Consider the following 17,351-nt stretch of genomic DNA (forward strand, 5'->3'; position numbering starts at 1 on the left):
TTCAGTTACTATTATAATAGACTACAGTCAGTGTCCAGACTTCAGTTAATATTATAATAGACTACAGTCAGTGTCCAGACTTCAGTTACTATTATAATAGACTACAGTCAGTGTCCAGACTTCAGTTACTATTATAATAGACTACATGAGACCTACAGTCAGTGTCCAGACTTCAGTTAATATTATAATAGACTACAGTCAGTGTCCAGACTTCAGTTACTATTATAATAGACTACAGTCAGTGTCCAGACTTCAGTTAATATTATAATAGACTACATGAGACCTACAGTCAGTGTCCAGACTTCAGTTAATATTATAATAGACTACAGTCAGTGTCCAGACTTCAGTTACTATTATAATAGACTACAGTCAGTGTCCAGACTTCAGTTAATATTATAATAGACTACATGAGACCTACAGTCAGTGTCCAGACTTCAGTTAATATTATAATAGACTACAGTCAGTGTCCAGACATGTCCAGACATCTCTAGTTTTAAAATATCTCTGGTATTAAAATATCTCTAGTATTAAAATATCTCTAGAATAAAAATATATATAGTATAAAATATCTCTGGTATTAAATATCTCTAGTATTAAAATATATATAGTATTAAAATATATCTAGTATTAAAATATCTCTAGTATAAAAATATCTCTAGTTTTAAAATATCTCTGGTATTAAAATATATCTAGTATTAAAATATCTCTAGTATTAAAATATCTATTAAAATATCTCTAGTATAAAAATATATATAGTATTAAAATATCTCTGGTATTAAAATATCTATTAAAATATCTCTAGAATAAAAATATATATAGTATAAAATATCTCTGGTATTAAATATCTCTAGTATTAAAATATATATAGTATTAAAATATATCTAGTATTAAAATATCTCTAGTATAAAAATATCTCTAGTTTTAAAATATCTCTGGTATTAAAATATATCTAGTATTAAAATATCTCTAGTATTAAAATATCTATTAAAATATCTCTAGTATAAAAATATATATAGTATAAAATATCTCTGGTATTAAATATCTCTAGTATTAAAATATCTCTAGTATTAAAATAGCTCTAGTATAAAAATATATCTAGTATTAAAATATCTCTAGTATTAAAATATATCTAGTATTAAAATATCTCTAGTATTAAAATAGCTCTAGTATAAAAATATATCTAGTATTAAAATATCTCTAGTATAAAAATATCTCTAGTTTTAAAATATCTCTAGTTTTAAAATATCTCTGGTATTAAAATATATCTAGTATTAAAATATCTCTAGTATTAAAATATCTATTAAAATATCTCTAGTATAAAAATATATATAGTATAAAATATCTCTGGTATTAAATATCTCTAGTATTAAAATATGGCTTGCATTAAAATATCTCCAGTATTAAAATATATTTTAAAATATCTCTAGTGTAAAAATATCTCTAGTATAAAAATATATCTAGTATTAAAATATCTCTGGTATTAAATATCTCTAGTATTAAAATATGGCTTGCATTAAAATATCTCCAGTATTAAAATATTTTTTTAAATATCTCTAGTGTAAAAATATATCTAGTATTAAAATATCTATTAAAATATCTCTAGTATAAAAATCTCTAGTTTTAAAATATCTCTGGTATTAAATATATCTAGTATTAAAATATCTATAGTATTAAAATATCTATTAAAATATCTCTAGTATAAAAATATATATAGTATAAAATATCTGGTATTAAATATCTCTAGTATAAAAATATCTCTAGTATTAAAATATCTATAGTTTTAAAATATCTCTAGTTTTAAAATATATCTAGTATTAAAATATCTCTAGAATTAAAATATTTATTAAAATATCTCTAGTATAAAAATATATATAGTATAAAATATCTCTGGTATTAAATATCTCTAGTATTAAAATATCTCTAGTATTAAAATATCTATTAAAATATCTCTAGTATAAAAATATATATAGTATAAAATATCTGGTATTAAATATCTCTAGTATAAAAATATCTCTAGTTTTAAAATATCTCTAGTTTTAAAATATATCTAGTATTAAAATATCTCTAGAATTAAAATATTTATTAAAATATCTCTAGTATAAAAATATATATAGTATAAAATATCTCTGGTATTAAATATCTCTAGTATTAAAATATATATAGTATAAAATATCTGGTATTAAATATCTCTAGTATTAAAATATCTCTAGTATAAAAATATCTCTAGTTTTAAAATATCTCTAGTTTTAAAATATATCTAGTATTAAAATATCTCTAGTATAAAAATATATATAGTATAAAATATCTCTAGTATTAAAATATCTCTAGTATTAAAATATATCTAGTATTAAATGATATCTAGTATTAAAATATCTCTAGTATTAAAATATCTCTAGTATTAAAATATGGCTTGTATTAAAATATCTCTAGTATTAAAATATAGCTTGTATTAAAATATATCTAGTATTAAAATATCTCTAGTATTAAAATATCTCTAGTATTAAAATATCTCTGGTATTAAAATATCTCTGGTATTAAAATATCTCTGGTATTAAAATATCTCTAGTATTAAAATATCTCTGGTATTAAAATATCTCTAGTATTAAAATATCTCTGGTATTAAAATATCTCTGGTATTAAAATATCTCTAGTATAAAATATGTATTAAAATATATCTAGTATAAAATATGTATTAAAATATCTCTAGTATTAAAATATCTCTAGTAAATACTTTACCTGGAACATCACAGTGAAGAAAACCACTATGATGGTTGTGGCCACGAAGTAGTCTTTAGCCGGGACCCGTTCTGCGTCCAGCAGCACCACCAAGGCAAACGCCACCGCCCCTCGCAGGCCACCGTACGACATCACCACCTGGTCGATCTTGTCCAATGGGACGAGGCGGAACCAGTTCAACACCCAGGTCTGCATGACCACACCTGAAAGAGATCAGAGACAAGAGAATCCAACAGCTACAGTATAATACTTATCCCCCCCCCCACAGTATATATGAAGTCGTGCCAATACATCCTCAGACTCATCATTGAGTACAGAGTCTTGATTATTGATAAAGGACGGCAGATATTCAGACACGTTTTGGAGTTAATTGAATGAGTGATTATTTTATCATCTGTTTGGCATTAAAGGTTTTATAGAGAGGCCCGATCACTGATAAAACACGCTGGATCCTCAAGACTCTGTTCAGTATCTGTGTGTAAAGCAAGCACCCTGACGAAAGGCTCTCTCTCAGACAAGCACCCTGACGAAAGGCTCTCTCCAGACAAGCACCCTGACGAAAGGCTCTCTCCAGACAAGCACCCTGACGAAAGGCTCTCCAGACAAGCACCCTGACGAAAGGCTCTCTCCAGACAAGCACCCTGACGAAAGGCTCTTCAGACAAGCACCCTGACGAAAGGCTCTCTCTCAGACAAGCACCCTGACGAAAGGCTCTCTCCAGACAAGCACCCTGACGAAAGGCTCTCTCCAGACAAGCACCCTGACGAAAGGCTCTCTCCAGACAAGCACCCTGACGAAAGGCTCTCTCCAGACAAGCACCCTGACGAAAGGCTCTTCAGACAAGCACCCTGACGAAAGGCTCTCTCCAGACAAGCACCCTGACGAAAGGCTCTCTCCAGACAAGCACCCTGACGAAAGGCTCTCTCCAGACAAGCACCCTGACGAAAGGCTCTCTCCAGACAAGCACCCTGACGAAAGGCTCTCTCAGACAAGCACCCTGACGAAAGGCTCTCTCCAGACAAGCACCCTGACGAAAGGCTCTCTCCAGACAAGCACCCTGACGAAAGGCTCTCTCCAGACAAGCACCCTGACGAAAGGCTCTCTCCAGACAAGCACCCTGACGAAAGGCTCTCTCCAGACAAGCACCCTGACGAAAGGCTCTTCAGACAAGCACCCTGACGAAAGGCTCTCTCCAGACAAGCACCCTGACGAAAGGCTCTCTCAGACAAGAATGTTGGTCAAATAAATCCACATTAAGGACAGAGAAGACTCCTCTCTTTGTGCTGCGTAGGTCCACTCTTACCCAGGGGGCTGCAATCCCTGATACATAGTAGTATAGTGTTGAGATTCACCTTCAGCTATGTGTAGAGTAACAACGCTGGGTACTAAATCAATGTTTAGTAAGAGGGCACACCTACCCAGGGCCCTGAAGACGAAGATGAAGATGAGCGTACAGGAGATGAGTCCTGTGTCCCAGGCCCACTTAGATTTGTCCACGGCTGAGATGCCCAGGAAGATGAAGATGATGGTTTCGGCGATGCTGGCCAGGGTTTTCATCGTGTACTTCACCGTGGTACGAGATTTCTGGGATATGTTGGCCTCCACGTACTTGTTACAGCCGATACCACAGAACGTCATTCTGAAGGTGGAGAGAGAGAGAGAGAGAGACAGAGGACAGGAGAGGACCAGGGTCCAGATTCACAAAACACTTCTTAAATGCAAAAAAATTAAAAAGTTCATAAGAGTAAGTAAGTGCAATTCCTCAACAATATTTTAAGATTTTATGATTTTCTTACAAACTCCTCAAACATCTTCTTATACGTGTCTTCTTAAGATGTTTGTTGCTAGGCAACCAATTTAGCTATCGAGCTAGCTAGCGATGGCAAAAAAATTATCAATACTTAATAAAATTATCAATACTTAAAATAATCAATAATGAAACGTTTAGATATAGTTTGAGAGTGAATTATGTACAATTGATTTTCATGAGCTGTTTTCTCTCACTGCCCAGAGTTTAAGACAATGGTTGAGCTATCTTGGAATTTAAAAATATTTACCACAAACTTTATTTTCAAGAATATGGAGAATTAATTAAGGAGAAACATAAGAAAACAGCGAAAGAGAATTTTCCAAGAACCTTTTTGAGGAATTGCAACTTTGCTGAACTTTCTTCTTAAGTCTATAGTTAAGAGAAAAACATGGCAGTTTAGAAGACATTCCTTCTAAAGAGGGTTTAGAGAACCTGAGCCCAGGGCCTTAACCAGGGTTTGAGTTTGAGTGGTCCGGAAGAGGACATTTTGGAAAATTGAAGCTCATTTACTGCATTTCTATACGATTTAAAATCTCTAAAATGCTATTTGGAGAACAGCAAAACAAGGCAAAATGACCCCAGCCATTATCACCTTGGCTGCTGTAGGTTCATTCACCTCAGTCCATCTACAAACACACAGCCTGTTAGCTGTACAATCTACCTACCTCAGTCCATCTACAAACACACAGCCTGTTAGCTATACAATCTACCCACCTCAGTCCATCTACAAACACACAGCCTGTTAGCTATACAATCTACCTACCTCAGTCCATCTACAAACACACAGCCTGTTAGCTATACAATCTACCTACCTCAGTCCATCTACAAACACACAGCCTGTTAGCTATACAATCTACCTACCTCAGTCCATCTACAAACACACAGCCTGTTAGCTATACAATCTACCTACCTCAGTCCATCTACAAACACACAGCCTGTTAGCTATACAACTGTAATGTTATGAAGGGGGGAGATATGAGACATGATTCACACTGACACGTAGAATCAGTGATGAAACAAAAACCTATTACATGTTTACAACTGCATTGTTTGCATGTTGGTTGTATTGTAATGTAGGTCTGTAGGGAAGATAGGTCCTGTTGAGATGTTCATATTGTAACATACAGTGGTTGTATTGTAATGTAGGTCTGTAGGGAAGATAGGTCCTGTTGAGATGTTCATATTGTAACATACAGTGGTTGTATTGTAATGTAGGTCTATAGGGAGGATAGGTCCTGTTGAGATGTTCATATTGTAACATACAGTGGTTGTATTGTAATGTAGGTCTATAGGGAGGATAGGTCCTGTTGAGATGTTAATATTGTAACATACAGTGGTTGTATTGTAATGTAGGTCTATAGGGAGGATAGGTCCTGTTGAGATGTTCAAATCAAATCAAATGTATTTATATAGCCCTTCGTACATCAGCTGATATCTCAAAGTGCTGTACAGAAACCCAGCCTAAAAACCCCCAAAGAGCAAGTAATGCAGGTGTAGAAGCACAGTGGCTAGGAAAAACTCCCTAGAAAGGCCAAAACCTAGGAAGAAACCTAGAGAGGAACCAGGCTATGTGGGGTGGCCAGTCCTCTTCTGGCTGTGCCGGGTGGAGATTATAACAGAACATGGCCAAGATGTTCATAAATGACCAGCATGGTTGAATAATAATAAGGCAGAACAGTTGAAACTGGAGCAGCAGCACAGTCAGGTGGACTGGGGACAGCAAGGAGTCATCATGTCAGGTAGTCCTGCGGCATGGTCCTATTGTAACATACAGTGGTTGTATTGTAATGTAGGTCTATAGGGAGGATAGGTCCTGTTGAGATGTTCATATTGTAACATACAATGATTGTATTGTATTGTAGGTCTATAGGGAAGATAGGTCCTGTGGAGATGTTCATATTGAAACATACAGTGGTTGTATTGTAATGTAGGTCTATAGGGAGGATAGGTCCTGTTGAGATGTTCATATTGTAACATACAGTGGTTGTATTGTAATGTAGGTCTATAGGGAGGATAGGTCCTGTGGAGATGTTCATATTGAAACATACAGTGGTTGTGTTTTAATGTTGGTCTATACACACACACATTTACATGTACCCGCTGACACAGGTGTGTGCCTTTCCAAATCATGTCCAATCAATTGAATTTACCACAGGTGGACTCCAATCAAGTTGTAGAAACATCTCAAGGATGATCAATAGAAACAGGATACACCTGAGCTCAATTTTCTTTTTTTTTCCCCTTCTTGCTATGTCATAATGGGTTATTGTGATGTCATTATGGGGTATTGTGATGTCATAATGGGTTATTGTGTGTAGATTACTGAGGAACATGTTTTATTTAATCCATTTTAGAATAAGGATGTAACGTAATAAAATGTGGAACATGTCGAGGGGTCTGAATACTTTCAGGAGGCACTGACACACACACACACACATAGACATAGACACAGACACACACGCACACGCACACAGACACACACACACACACACACACACACACAGACTAATGACAGCGGAATAAAAAATATGTTAGAACAATGAAGTGAGTTTAAATGCAACATATTTTTGAGTACAGACCATCACAGTTTCTGTGGTGATTTCTACAACACACACTAAAGATGTACTCACGACAAGATGGCGGACAGAGAGAAGAGCTCAGCGGTGAGGTAGGCCAGGTAGACCATGAGGAAGACCAATAGAGGCTCAATGATGCGGACCTTCTTGGTGAAACGTGTGATGAAGGCTAGGAGAGCAGCAAAGATCAGACCCACCATGGTCCCCCCAATACTGACGATGAGGAATGAGGCTGAGGAGGGAGAGGAGGGAGAGAAGGACGAAGATGGGGAGGAGGAGGAGGGGGAGGAGGAAGGGTGGAGGGAGACAGGGAGGAAGAGGAGAGGGGTGGAGGAAGATGGGGAGACAGGGAGGAAGAGGAGAAGGGATGAGGAAGATGGGGAGGTGGAGGAGGAAGGGTGGAGGGAGACAGGGAGGAAGAGGAGAGGGGTGGAGGAAGATGGGGAGACAGGGAGGAAGAGGAGAGGGGTGGAGGAAGATGGGGAGAAAGGGATGAAGAGGAGAAAGGAGGAGGAAGATGGGGAGGTGGAGGAGGAAGGGTGGAGGGAGACAGGGAGGAAGAGGGGGAGGAGGAGGAAGGGTGGAGGGGGAGAGAGGAAGGGTGGAGGGAGAGGGGAGGAGGAAGGGTGGAGAGAGAGGGGAGGAGGAAGAGAGGAGGCACAGGGGACGTGGGAGAGTCTTTAGGTTCAGAGACAGGACATCAGGAGAGGTCTCATAGTGGCTATGCAGAGCATAGTGTATGTGTAAATAGACTACAGCTAACACAGACTACAGCTAACACAGACTACAGCTAAACAGAGACTACAGCTAACACAGACTACAGCTAACACAGACTACAGCTAACACAGACTACAGCTAAACAGAGACTACAGCTAACACAGACTACAGCTAACACAGACTACAGCTAACACAGACTACAGCTAACACAGACTACAGCTAAACACAGACTAGAGCTAACACAGACTACAACTAACACAGACTACAGCTAACACAGACTACAGCTAACACAGACTACACTTAACACAGACTACACTTAACACAGACTACACTTAACACAGACTACACTTAACACAGACTACACTTAACACAGACTACACTTAACACAGACTACAGCTAAACACAGACTACAGCTAAACACAGACTAGAGCTAAACACAGACTAGAGCTAACACAGACTACAGCTAACACAGACTACAGCTAAACACAGACTAGAGCTAAACACAGACTAGAGCTAACACAGACTACAGCTAACACAGACTACAGCTAAACACCAGAACTCATCCTCACCCACTCCTTTGAAATAGTCAGCTGTCTGAACATTCTCAGGGCCCACCTCCACGAAGGACATGTACACCTTATACAACACCTGCAGAGGAGGAGACATGACATCATCAGGAGATTGTCTTTGTAACTCTCTCAATAACACAATGCATTCTCTATACAGGTGGGTGCTACTTATTGGTGGTGCACAGCATACTGCAGCACTGCAGGCCTGGGGCTGGTTATAACCCTGATCTACTATTAAAGGCCTGGGCTTGGTTATAACCCTGATCCACTATTAAAGGCTGGTTATAACCCTGATCCACTATTAAAGGCCTGGGGTTGGTTATAACCCTGATCCACTATTAAAGGCTGGTTATAACCCTGATCCACTATTAAAGGCCTGGGGCTGGTTATAACCCTGATCCAATATTAAAGGCCTGGGCTTGGTTATAACCCTGATCCACTATTAAAGGCTGGTTATAACCCTGATCCACTATTAAAGGCCTGGGGTTGATTATAACCCTGATCCACTATTAAAGGCTGGTTATAACCCTGATCCACTATTAAAGGCCTGGGGTTGATTATAACCCTGATCCACTATTAAAGGCTGGTTATAACCCTGATCCACTATTAAAGGCCTTGGGTTGATTATAACCCTGATCCACTATTAAAGGCTGGTTATAACCCTGATTCACTATTAAAGGCCTGGGGTTGGTTATAACCCTGATTCACTATTAAAGGCCTGGGGTTGGTTATAACCCTGATCCACTATTAAAGGCCTGGGGTTGGTTATAACCCTGATCCACTATTAAAGGCTGGTTATAACCCTGATCCACTATTAAAGGCCTGGGGTAAACAACGTGAATAGACTTTCTAATGTGTCTCACGGCCTACTACGACAGAAACCCAAGAGCAAAGCTGCTTACATTTCTCATCAAATAAGCCTGAGCTTGAGACCTGGGGGGAGGGAAACGGAGTACGGTTTACCAGACCTGGGGGGGGAGGGAAACGGAGTACGGTTTACCAGACCTGGGGGGGAGGGAAACGGAGTACGGTTTACCAGACCTGGGGGGGGAGGGAAACGGAGTACGGTTTACCAGACCTGGGGGGGAGGGAAACGGAGTACGGTTTACCAGACCTGGGGGGGGAGGGAAACGGAGTACGGTTTACCAGACCTGGGGGGGGAGGGAAACGGAGTACGGTTTACCAGACCTGGGGGGGAGGAAACGGAGTACGGTTTACCAGACCAGGGGGGGAGGGGGGAGGGAAACGGAGTACGGTTTACCAGACCAGGGGGGGAGGGGGGAGGGAAACGGAGTACGGTTTACCAGACCTGGGGGGGAGGAAACGGAGTACGGTTTACCAGACCTGGGGGGGAGGGAAACGGAGTACGGTTTACCAGACCTGGGGGAGGAGGGAAACGGAGTACGGTTTACCAGACCTGGGGGGGAGGGGGGAGGGAAACGGAGTACGGTTTACCAGACCTGGGGGGGAGGGAAACGGAGTACGGTTTACCAGACCTGGGGGGGAGGAAACGGAGTACGGTTTACCAGACCTGGGGGGAGGGAAACGGAGTACGGTTTACCAGACCTGGGGGGGAGGGAAACGGAGTACGGTTTACCAGACCTGGGGGAGGAGGGAAACGGAGTACGGTTTACCAGACCTGGGGGGGAGGGGGGAGGGAAACGGAGTACGGTTTACCAGACCTGGGGGGGAGGAAACGGAGTACGGTTTACCAGACCTGGGGGGGAGGAAACGGAGTACGGTTTACCAGACCTGGGGAGGGGGGGGGGGGTGGAGTATGGTTTACCAGACCTGGGGGGAGGAAACGGAGTACGGTTTACCAGACCTGGGGGGAGGGAAACGGAGTACGGTTTACCAGACCTGGGGGGGAGGGAAACGGAGTACGGTTTACCAGACCTTGGGGGGAGGGAAACAGAGTACGGTTTACCAGACCTGGGGGGAGGGAAACGGAGTACGGTTTACCAGACCTGGGGGGGAGGGAAACGGAGTACGGTTTACCAGACCTGGGGGGGGAGGGAAACGGAGTACGGTTTACCAGACCTTGGGGGGAGGGAAACAGAGTACGGTTTACCAGACCTGGGGGGAGGGAAACGGAGTACGGTTTACCAGACCTTGGGGGGAGGGAACGGAGTACGGTTTACCAGACCTGGGGGGGGAGGGAAACGGAGTACGGTTTACCAGACCTTGGGGGGAGGGAAACAGAGTACGGTTTACCAGACCTTGGGGGGAGGGAACGGAGTACGGTTTACCAGACCTTGGGGGGAGGGAAACAGAGTACGGTTTACCAGACCTGGGGGGGGGGGCGGAGTATGGTTTACCAGACCTGGGGGGGGGCGGAGTATGGTTTACCAGACCCGGGGGGGGGGGGGGGGGGGGGGGTTCTATATAGTGTCGGTGTTGTATATAGTGTTGGTGTTCTATATAGTGTTGGTGTTGTATATAGTGTTGGTGTTCTATATAGTGTTGGTGTTCTATATAGTGTTGGTGTTCTATATAGTGTTGGTGTTCTATATAGTGTTGGTGTTCTATATAGTGTTGGTGTTCTATATAGTGTTGGTGTTGGTGTTCTATATAGTGTTGGTGTTCTATATAGTGTCGGTGTTCTATATAGTGTTGGTGTTCTATATAGTGTTGGTGTTCTATATAGTGTTGGTGTTCTATATAGTGTTGGTGTTCTATATAGTGTTGGTGTTGGTGTTCTATATAGTGTTGGTGTTCTATATAGTGTTGGTGTTGGTGTTCTATATAGTGTTGGTGTTCTATATAGTGTTGGTGTTCTATATAGTTTTGGTGTTCTATATAGTGTTGGTGTTCTATATAGTGTTGGTGTTCTATGTAGTGTTGGTGTTCTATATAGTGTTGGTGTTCTATATAGTGTTGATGTTCTATATAGTGTTGGTGTTCTATATAGTGTGGGTGTTCTATATAGTGTTGGTGTTGTATATAGTGTTGGTGTTCTATATAGCGTCGGTGTTCTATATAGCGTCGGTGTTCTATATAGTGTTGGTGTTCTATATAGTGTTGGTGTTCTATATAGTGTTGGTGTTCTATATAGTGTTGGTGTTCTATATAGTGTTGGTGTTCTATATAGTGTTGGTGTTCTATATAGTGTTGGTGTTCTATATAGTGTTGGTGTTCTATATAGTGTAGGTGTTCTATATAGTGTTGGTGTTGGTGTTCTATATAGTGTTGGTGTTCTATATAGTGTTGGTGTTCTATATAGTGTAGGTGTTCTATATAGTGTTGGTGTTGGTGTTCTATATAGTGTTGGTGTTCTATATAGTGTAGGTGTTCTATATAGTGTTGGTGTTGGTGTTCTATATAGTGTTGGTGTTCTATATAGTGTCGGTGTTCTATATAGCGTTGGTGTTCTATATAGTGTTGGTGTTCTATATAGTGTCGGTGTTGTATATAGTGTTGGTGTTCTATATAGTGTTGGTGTTGGTGTTCTATATAGTGTTGGTGTTCTATATAGTGTTGGTGTTGGTGTTCTATATAGTGTTGGTGTTCTATATAGTGTTGGTGTTGGTGTTCTATATAGTGTTGGTGTTCTATATAGTGTTGGTGTTGGTGTTCTATATAGTGTTGGTGTTGGTGTTCTATATAGTATTGGTGTTCTATATAGTGTTGGTGTTCTATATAGTGTTGGTGTTGGTGTTCTATATAGTGTTGGTGTTCTATATAGTGTTGGTGTTCTATATAGTGTTGGTGTTCTATATAGTGTTGGTGTTCTAGATGGTGTTGGTGTTCTAGATGGTGTTGGTGTTCTATATAGTGTTGGTGTTCTATATAGTGTTGGTGTTCTATATAGTGTTGGTGTTCTATATAGTGTTGGTGTTCTATATAGTGTTGGTGTTCTATATAGTGTTGGTGTTCTATATAGTGTTGGTGTTCTATATAGTGTTGGTGTTCTATATAGTGTTGGTGTTCTATATAGTGTTGGTGTTCTATATAGTGTTGGTGTTCTATATAGTGTCGGTGTCGGTGTTCTATATAGTGTTGGTGTTCTATATAGTGTCGGTGTTCTATATAGTGTTGGTGTTCTATATAGTGTTGGTGTTCTATATAGTGTTGGTGTTCTATATAGTGTCGGTGTCGGTGTTCTATATAGTGTCGGTGTTCTATATAGTGTTGGTGTTCTATATAGTGTTGGTGTTCTATATAGTGTTGGTGTTCTATATAGTGTTGGTGTTCTATATAGTGTCGGTGTCGGTGTTCTATATAGTGTTGGTGTTCTATATAGTGTTGGTGTTCTATATAGTGTTGGTGTTGTATATAGTGTTGGTGTTCTATATAGTGTTGGTGTTCTATATAGTGTTGGTGTTCTATATAGTGTTGGTGTTCTATATAGTGTCGGTGTTCTATATAGTGTTGGTGTTCTATACAGTGTTGGTGTTCTATATAGTGTTGGTGTTCTATATAGTGTTGGTGTTCTATATAGTGTTGGTGTTCTATATAGTGTCGGTGTTCTATATAGTGTTGGTGTTCTATATAGTGTCGGTGTCGGTGTTCTATATAGTGTTGGTGTTCTATATAGTGTTGGTGTTCTATATAGTGTTGGTGTTCTATATAGTGTTGGTGTTCTATATAGCGTTGGTGTTCTATATAGTGTTGGTGTTCTATATAGTGTTGGTGTTCTATATAGTGTTGGTGTTCTATATAGTGTCGGTGTTCTATATAGTGTTGGTGTTGTATATAGTGTTGGTGTTCTATATAGTGTTGGTGTTCTATATAGTGTTGGTGTTCTATATAGTGTCGGTGTCGGTGTTCTATATAGTGTTGGTGTTCTATATAGTGTTGGTGTTCTATATAGTGTTGGTGTTCTATATAGTGTCGGTGTTGGTGTTCTATATAGTGTTGGTGTTCTATATAGTGTTGGTGTTCTATATAGTGTCGGTGTTGGTGTTCTATATAGTGTCGGTGTTCTATATAGTGTTGGTGTTCTATATAGTGTCGGTGTTCTATATAGTGTTGGTGTTCTATATAGTGTTGGTGTTCTATATAGTGTTGGTGTTCTATATAGTGTTGGTGTTCTATATAGTGTTGGTGTTCTATATAGTGTTGGTGTTCTATATAGTGTTGGTGTTCTATATAGTGTTGGTGTTCTATATAGTGTTGGTGTTCTATATAGTGTTGGTGTTCTATATAGTGTCGGTGTTCTATATAGTGTTGGTGTTGTATATAGTGTTGGTGTTGTATATAGTGTTGGTGTTCTATATAGTGTTGGTGTTGGTGTTCTATATAGTGTTGGTGTTGTATATAGTGTTGGTGTTGTATATAGTGTTGGTGTTCTATATAGTGTTGGTGTTGGTGTTCTATATAGTGTTGGTGTTCTATATAGTGTTGGTGTTCTATATAGTGTTGGTGTTCTATATAGTGTCGGTGTCGGTGTTCTATATAGTGTTGGTGTTCTATATAGTGTCGGTGTCGGTGTTCTATATAGTGTTGGTGTTCTATATAGTGTTGGTGTTCTATATAGTGTTGGTGTTCTATATAGTGTCGGTGTCGGTGTTCTATATAGTGTTGGTGTTCTATATAGTGTTGGTGTTCTATATAGTGTTGGTGTTCTATATAGTGTTGGTGTTCTATATAGTGTTGGTGTTCTATATAGTGTTGGTGTTCTATATAGTGTTGGTGTTCTATATAGTGTTGGTGTTCTATATAGTGTTGGTGTTCTATATAGTGTTGGCGTTCTATATAGTGTCGGTGTCGGTGTTCTATATAGTGTTGGTGTTCTATATAGTGTTGGTGTTCTATATAGTGTTGGTGTTCTATATAGTGTTGGTGTTCTATATAGTGTTGGTGTTCTATATAGTGTTGGTGTTCTATATAGTGTTGGTGTTCTATATAGTGTTGGTGTTCTATATAGTGTTGGTGTTCTATATAGTGTTGGTGTTCTATATAGTGTTGGTGTTGGTGTTCTATATAGTGTTGGTGTTCTATATAGTGTCGGTGTCGGTGTTCTATATAGTGTTGGTGTTCTATATAGTGTTGGTGTTCTATATAGTGTTGGTGTTCTATATAGTGTCGGTGTTGTATATAGTGTTGGTGTTCTATATAGTGTTGGTGTTCTATCTAGTGTTGGTGTTCTATATAGTGTTGGTGTTCTATATAGTGTTGGTGTTCTATATAGTGTTGGTGTTCTATATAGTGTTGGTGTTCTATATAGTGTTGGTGTTCTATATAGTGTCGGTGTCGGTGTTCTATATAGTGTTGGTGTTCTATATAGTGTTGGTGTTCTATATAGTGTTGGTGTTCTATATAGTGTTGGTGTTCTATATAGTGTCGGTGTTCTATATAGTGTTGGTGTTCTATATAGTGTAGGTGTTCTATATAGTGTCGGTGTTGGTGTTCTATATAGTGTTGGTGTTGGTGTTCTATATAGTGTTGGTGTTCTATATAGTGTTGGTGTTCTATATAGTGTTGGTGTTGGTGTTCTATATAGTGTTGGTGTTCTATATAGTGTTGGTGTTGGTGTTCTATATAGTGTTGGTGTTCTATATAGTGTTGGTGTTCTATATAGTGTTGGTGTTGGTGTTCTATATAGTGTTGGTGTTCTATATAGTGTTGGTGTTCTATATAGTGTTGGTGTTGGTGTTCTATATAGTGTTGGTGTTCTATATAGTGTTGGTGTTGGTGTTCTATATAGTGTTGGTGTTCTATATAGTGTTGGTGTTCTATATAGTGTTGGTGTTGGTGTTCTATATAGTGTTGGTGTTCTATATAGTGTCGGTGTCGGTGTTCTATATAGTGTTGGTGTTCTATATAGTGTTGGTGTTCTATATAGTGTTGGTGTTCTATATAGTGTTAGTGTTGGTGTTCTATATAGTGTCGGTGTTCTATATAGTGTTGGTGTTCTATATAGTGTTGGTGTTCTATATAGTGTCGGTGTTCTATATAGTGTTGGTGTTCTATATAGTGTAGGTGTTCTATATAGTGTTGGTGTTGGTGTTCTATATAGTGTTGGTGTTCTATATAGTGTTAGTGTTGGTGTTCTATATAGTGTCGGTGTTCTATATAGTGTTGGTGTTCTATATAGTGTTGGTGTTCTATATAGTGTTGGTGTTCTATATAGTGTAGGTGTTCTATATAGTGTTGGTGTTGGTGTTCTATATAGTGTTGGTGTTCTATATAGTGTTAGTGTTGGTGTTCTATATAGTGTCGGTGTTCTATATAGTGTTGGTGTTCTATATAGTGTTGGTGTTCTATATAGTGTCGGTGTTCTATATAGTGTTGGTGTTGTATATAGTGTTGGTGTTCTATATAGTGTTGGTGTTCTATATAGTGTTGGTGTTCTATATAGTGTTGGTGTTGGTGTTCTATATAGTGTTGGTGTTGGTGTTCTATATAGTGTTGGTGTTCTATATAGTGTTGGTGTTCTATATAGTGTCGGTGTTGGTGTTCTATATAGTGTTGGTGTTGGTGTTCTATATAGTGTTGGTGTTCTATATAGTGTTGGTGTTCTATATAGTGTTGGTGTTCTATATAGTGTTGGTGTTCTATATAGTGTTGGTGTTGGTGTTCTATATAGTGTTGGTGTTCTATATAGTGTTGGTGTTCTATATAGTGTTGGTGTTCTATATAGTGTTGGTGTTCTATATAGTGTTGGTGTTCTATATAGTGTTGGTGTTCTATATAGTGTTGGTGTTGGTGTTCTATATAGTGTTGGTGTTCTATATAGTGTTGGTGTTCTATATAGTGTTGGTGTTGGTGTTCTATATAGTGTTGGTGTTCTATATAGTGTTGGTGTTCTATATAGTGTTGGTGTTGGTGTTCTATATAGTGTTGGTGTTCTATATAGTGTTGGTGTTGGTGTTCTATATAGTGTTGGTGTTCTATATAGTGTTGGTGTTCTATATAGTGTTGGTGTTGGTGTTCTATATAGTGTTGGTGTTCTATATAGTGTCGGTGTCGGTGTTCTATATAGTGTTGGTGTTCTATATAGTGTTGGTGTTCTATATAGTGTTGGTGTTCTATATAGTGTTAGTGTTGGTGTTCTATATAGTGTCGGTGTTCTATATAGTGTTGGTGTTCTATATAGTGTTGGTGTTCTATATAGTGTCGGTGTTCTATATAGTGTTGGTGTTCTATATAGTGTAGGTGTTCTATATAGTGTTGGTGTTGGTGTTCTATATAGTGTTGGTGTTCTATATAGTGTTAGTGTTGGTGTTCTATATAGTGTCGGTGTTCTATATAGTGTTGGTGTTCTATATAGTGTTGGTGTTCTATATAGTGTTGGTGTTCTATATAGTGTAGGTGTTCTATATAGTGTTGGTGTTGGTGTTCTATATAGTGTTGGTGTTCTATATAGTGTTAGTGTTGGTGTTCTATATAGTGTCGGTGTTCTATATAGTGTTGGTGTTCTATATAGTGTTGGTGTTCTATATAGTGTCGGTGTTCTATATAGTGTTGGTGTTCTATATAGTGTTGGTGTTGTATATAGTGTTGGTGTTCTATATAGTGTTGGTGTTCTATATAGTGTTGGTGTTGGTGTTCTATATAGTGTTGGTGTTGGTGTTCTATATAGTGTTGGTGTTCTATATAGTGTTGGTGTTCTATATAGTGTCGGTGTTGGTGTTCTATATAGTGTTGGTGTTGGTGTTCTATATAGTGTTGGTGTTCTATATAGTGTTGGTGTTCTATATAGTGTTGGTGTTCTATATAGTGTTGGTGTTGGTGTTCTATATAGTGTTGGTGTTCTATATAGTGTTGGTGTTCTATATAGGGGGGGGGGGGGGGGGGAGTACGGTTAACCAGATAGTGTTTGCTTCAGGATTTGCGTGCCAGGTGGACATGGTAGTGAACATTTCAGACTTTTCCATCGGTTCAATCGCAACAGACCAGCTCAATCAAGCACAGATAGTATTTCGTATTGCTGACCAGGACAATACTAGTCTTGTTGTTATCGCTGTGCAGCATCGATGCTGACCGGGACAATACTAG

General features: G+C 38.9%; 1 protein-coding gene across 1 annotated transcript in view; it reads right to left on the reverse strand.

The window, feature by feature from the left end:
* The window catches only part of LOC118944482 (sodium/hydrogen exchanger 5-like), a 49,591-nt gene that overhangs the window by 27,514 nt on the left and 4,726 nt on the right, over positions 1-17,351 (reverse strand). Inside the window, exons 2-5 of the mRNA XM_036964029.1 lie at positions 8,409-8,487; positions 7,177-7,354; positions 4,155-4,375; positions 2,737-2,939 (exon numbers count right to left, since the gene is read on the reverse strand). Coding sequence (XP_036819924.1) covers positions 2,737-2,939; positions 4,155-4,375; positions 7,177-7,354; positions 8,409-8,487 — 681 coding nt within the window. The remainder of the gene's footprint in view (positions 1-2,736; positions 2,940-4,154; positions 4,376-7,176; positions 7,355-8,408; positions 8,488-17,351) is intronic.

This window comes from Oncorhynchus mykiss, chromosome 26, assembly GCF_013265735.2.
Source record: "Oncorhynchus mykiss isolate Arlee chromosome 26, USDA_OmykA_1.1, whole genome shotgun sequence".
Classification (NCBI taxonomy): Eukaryota; Metazoa; Chordata; class Actinopteri; order Salmoniformes; family Salmonidae; genus Oncorhynchus; species Oncorhynchus mykiss.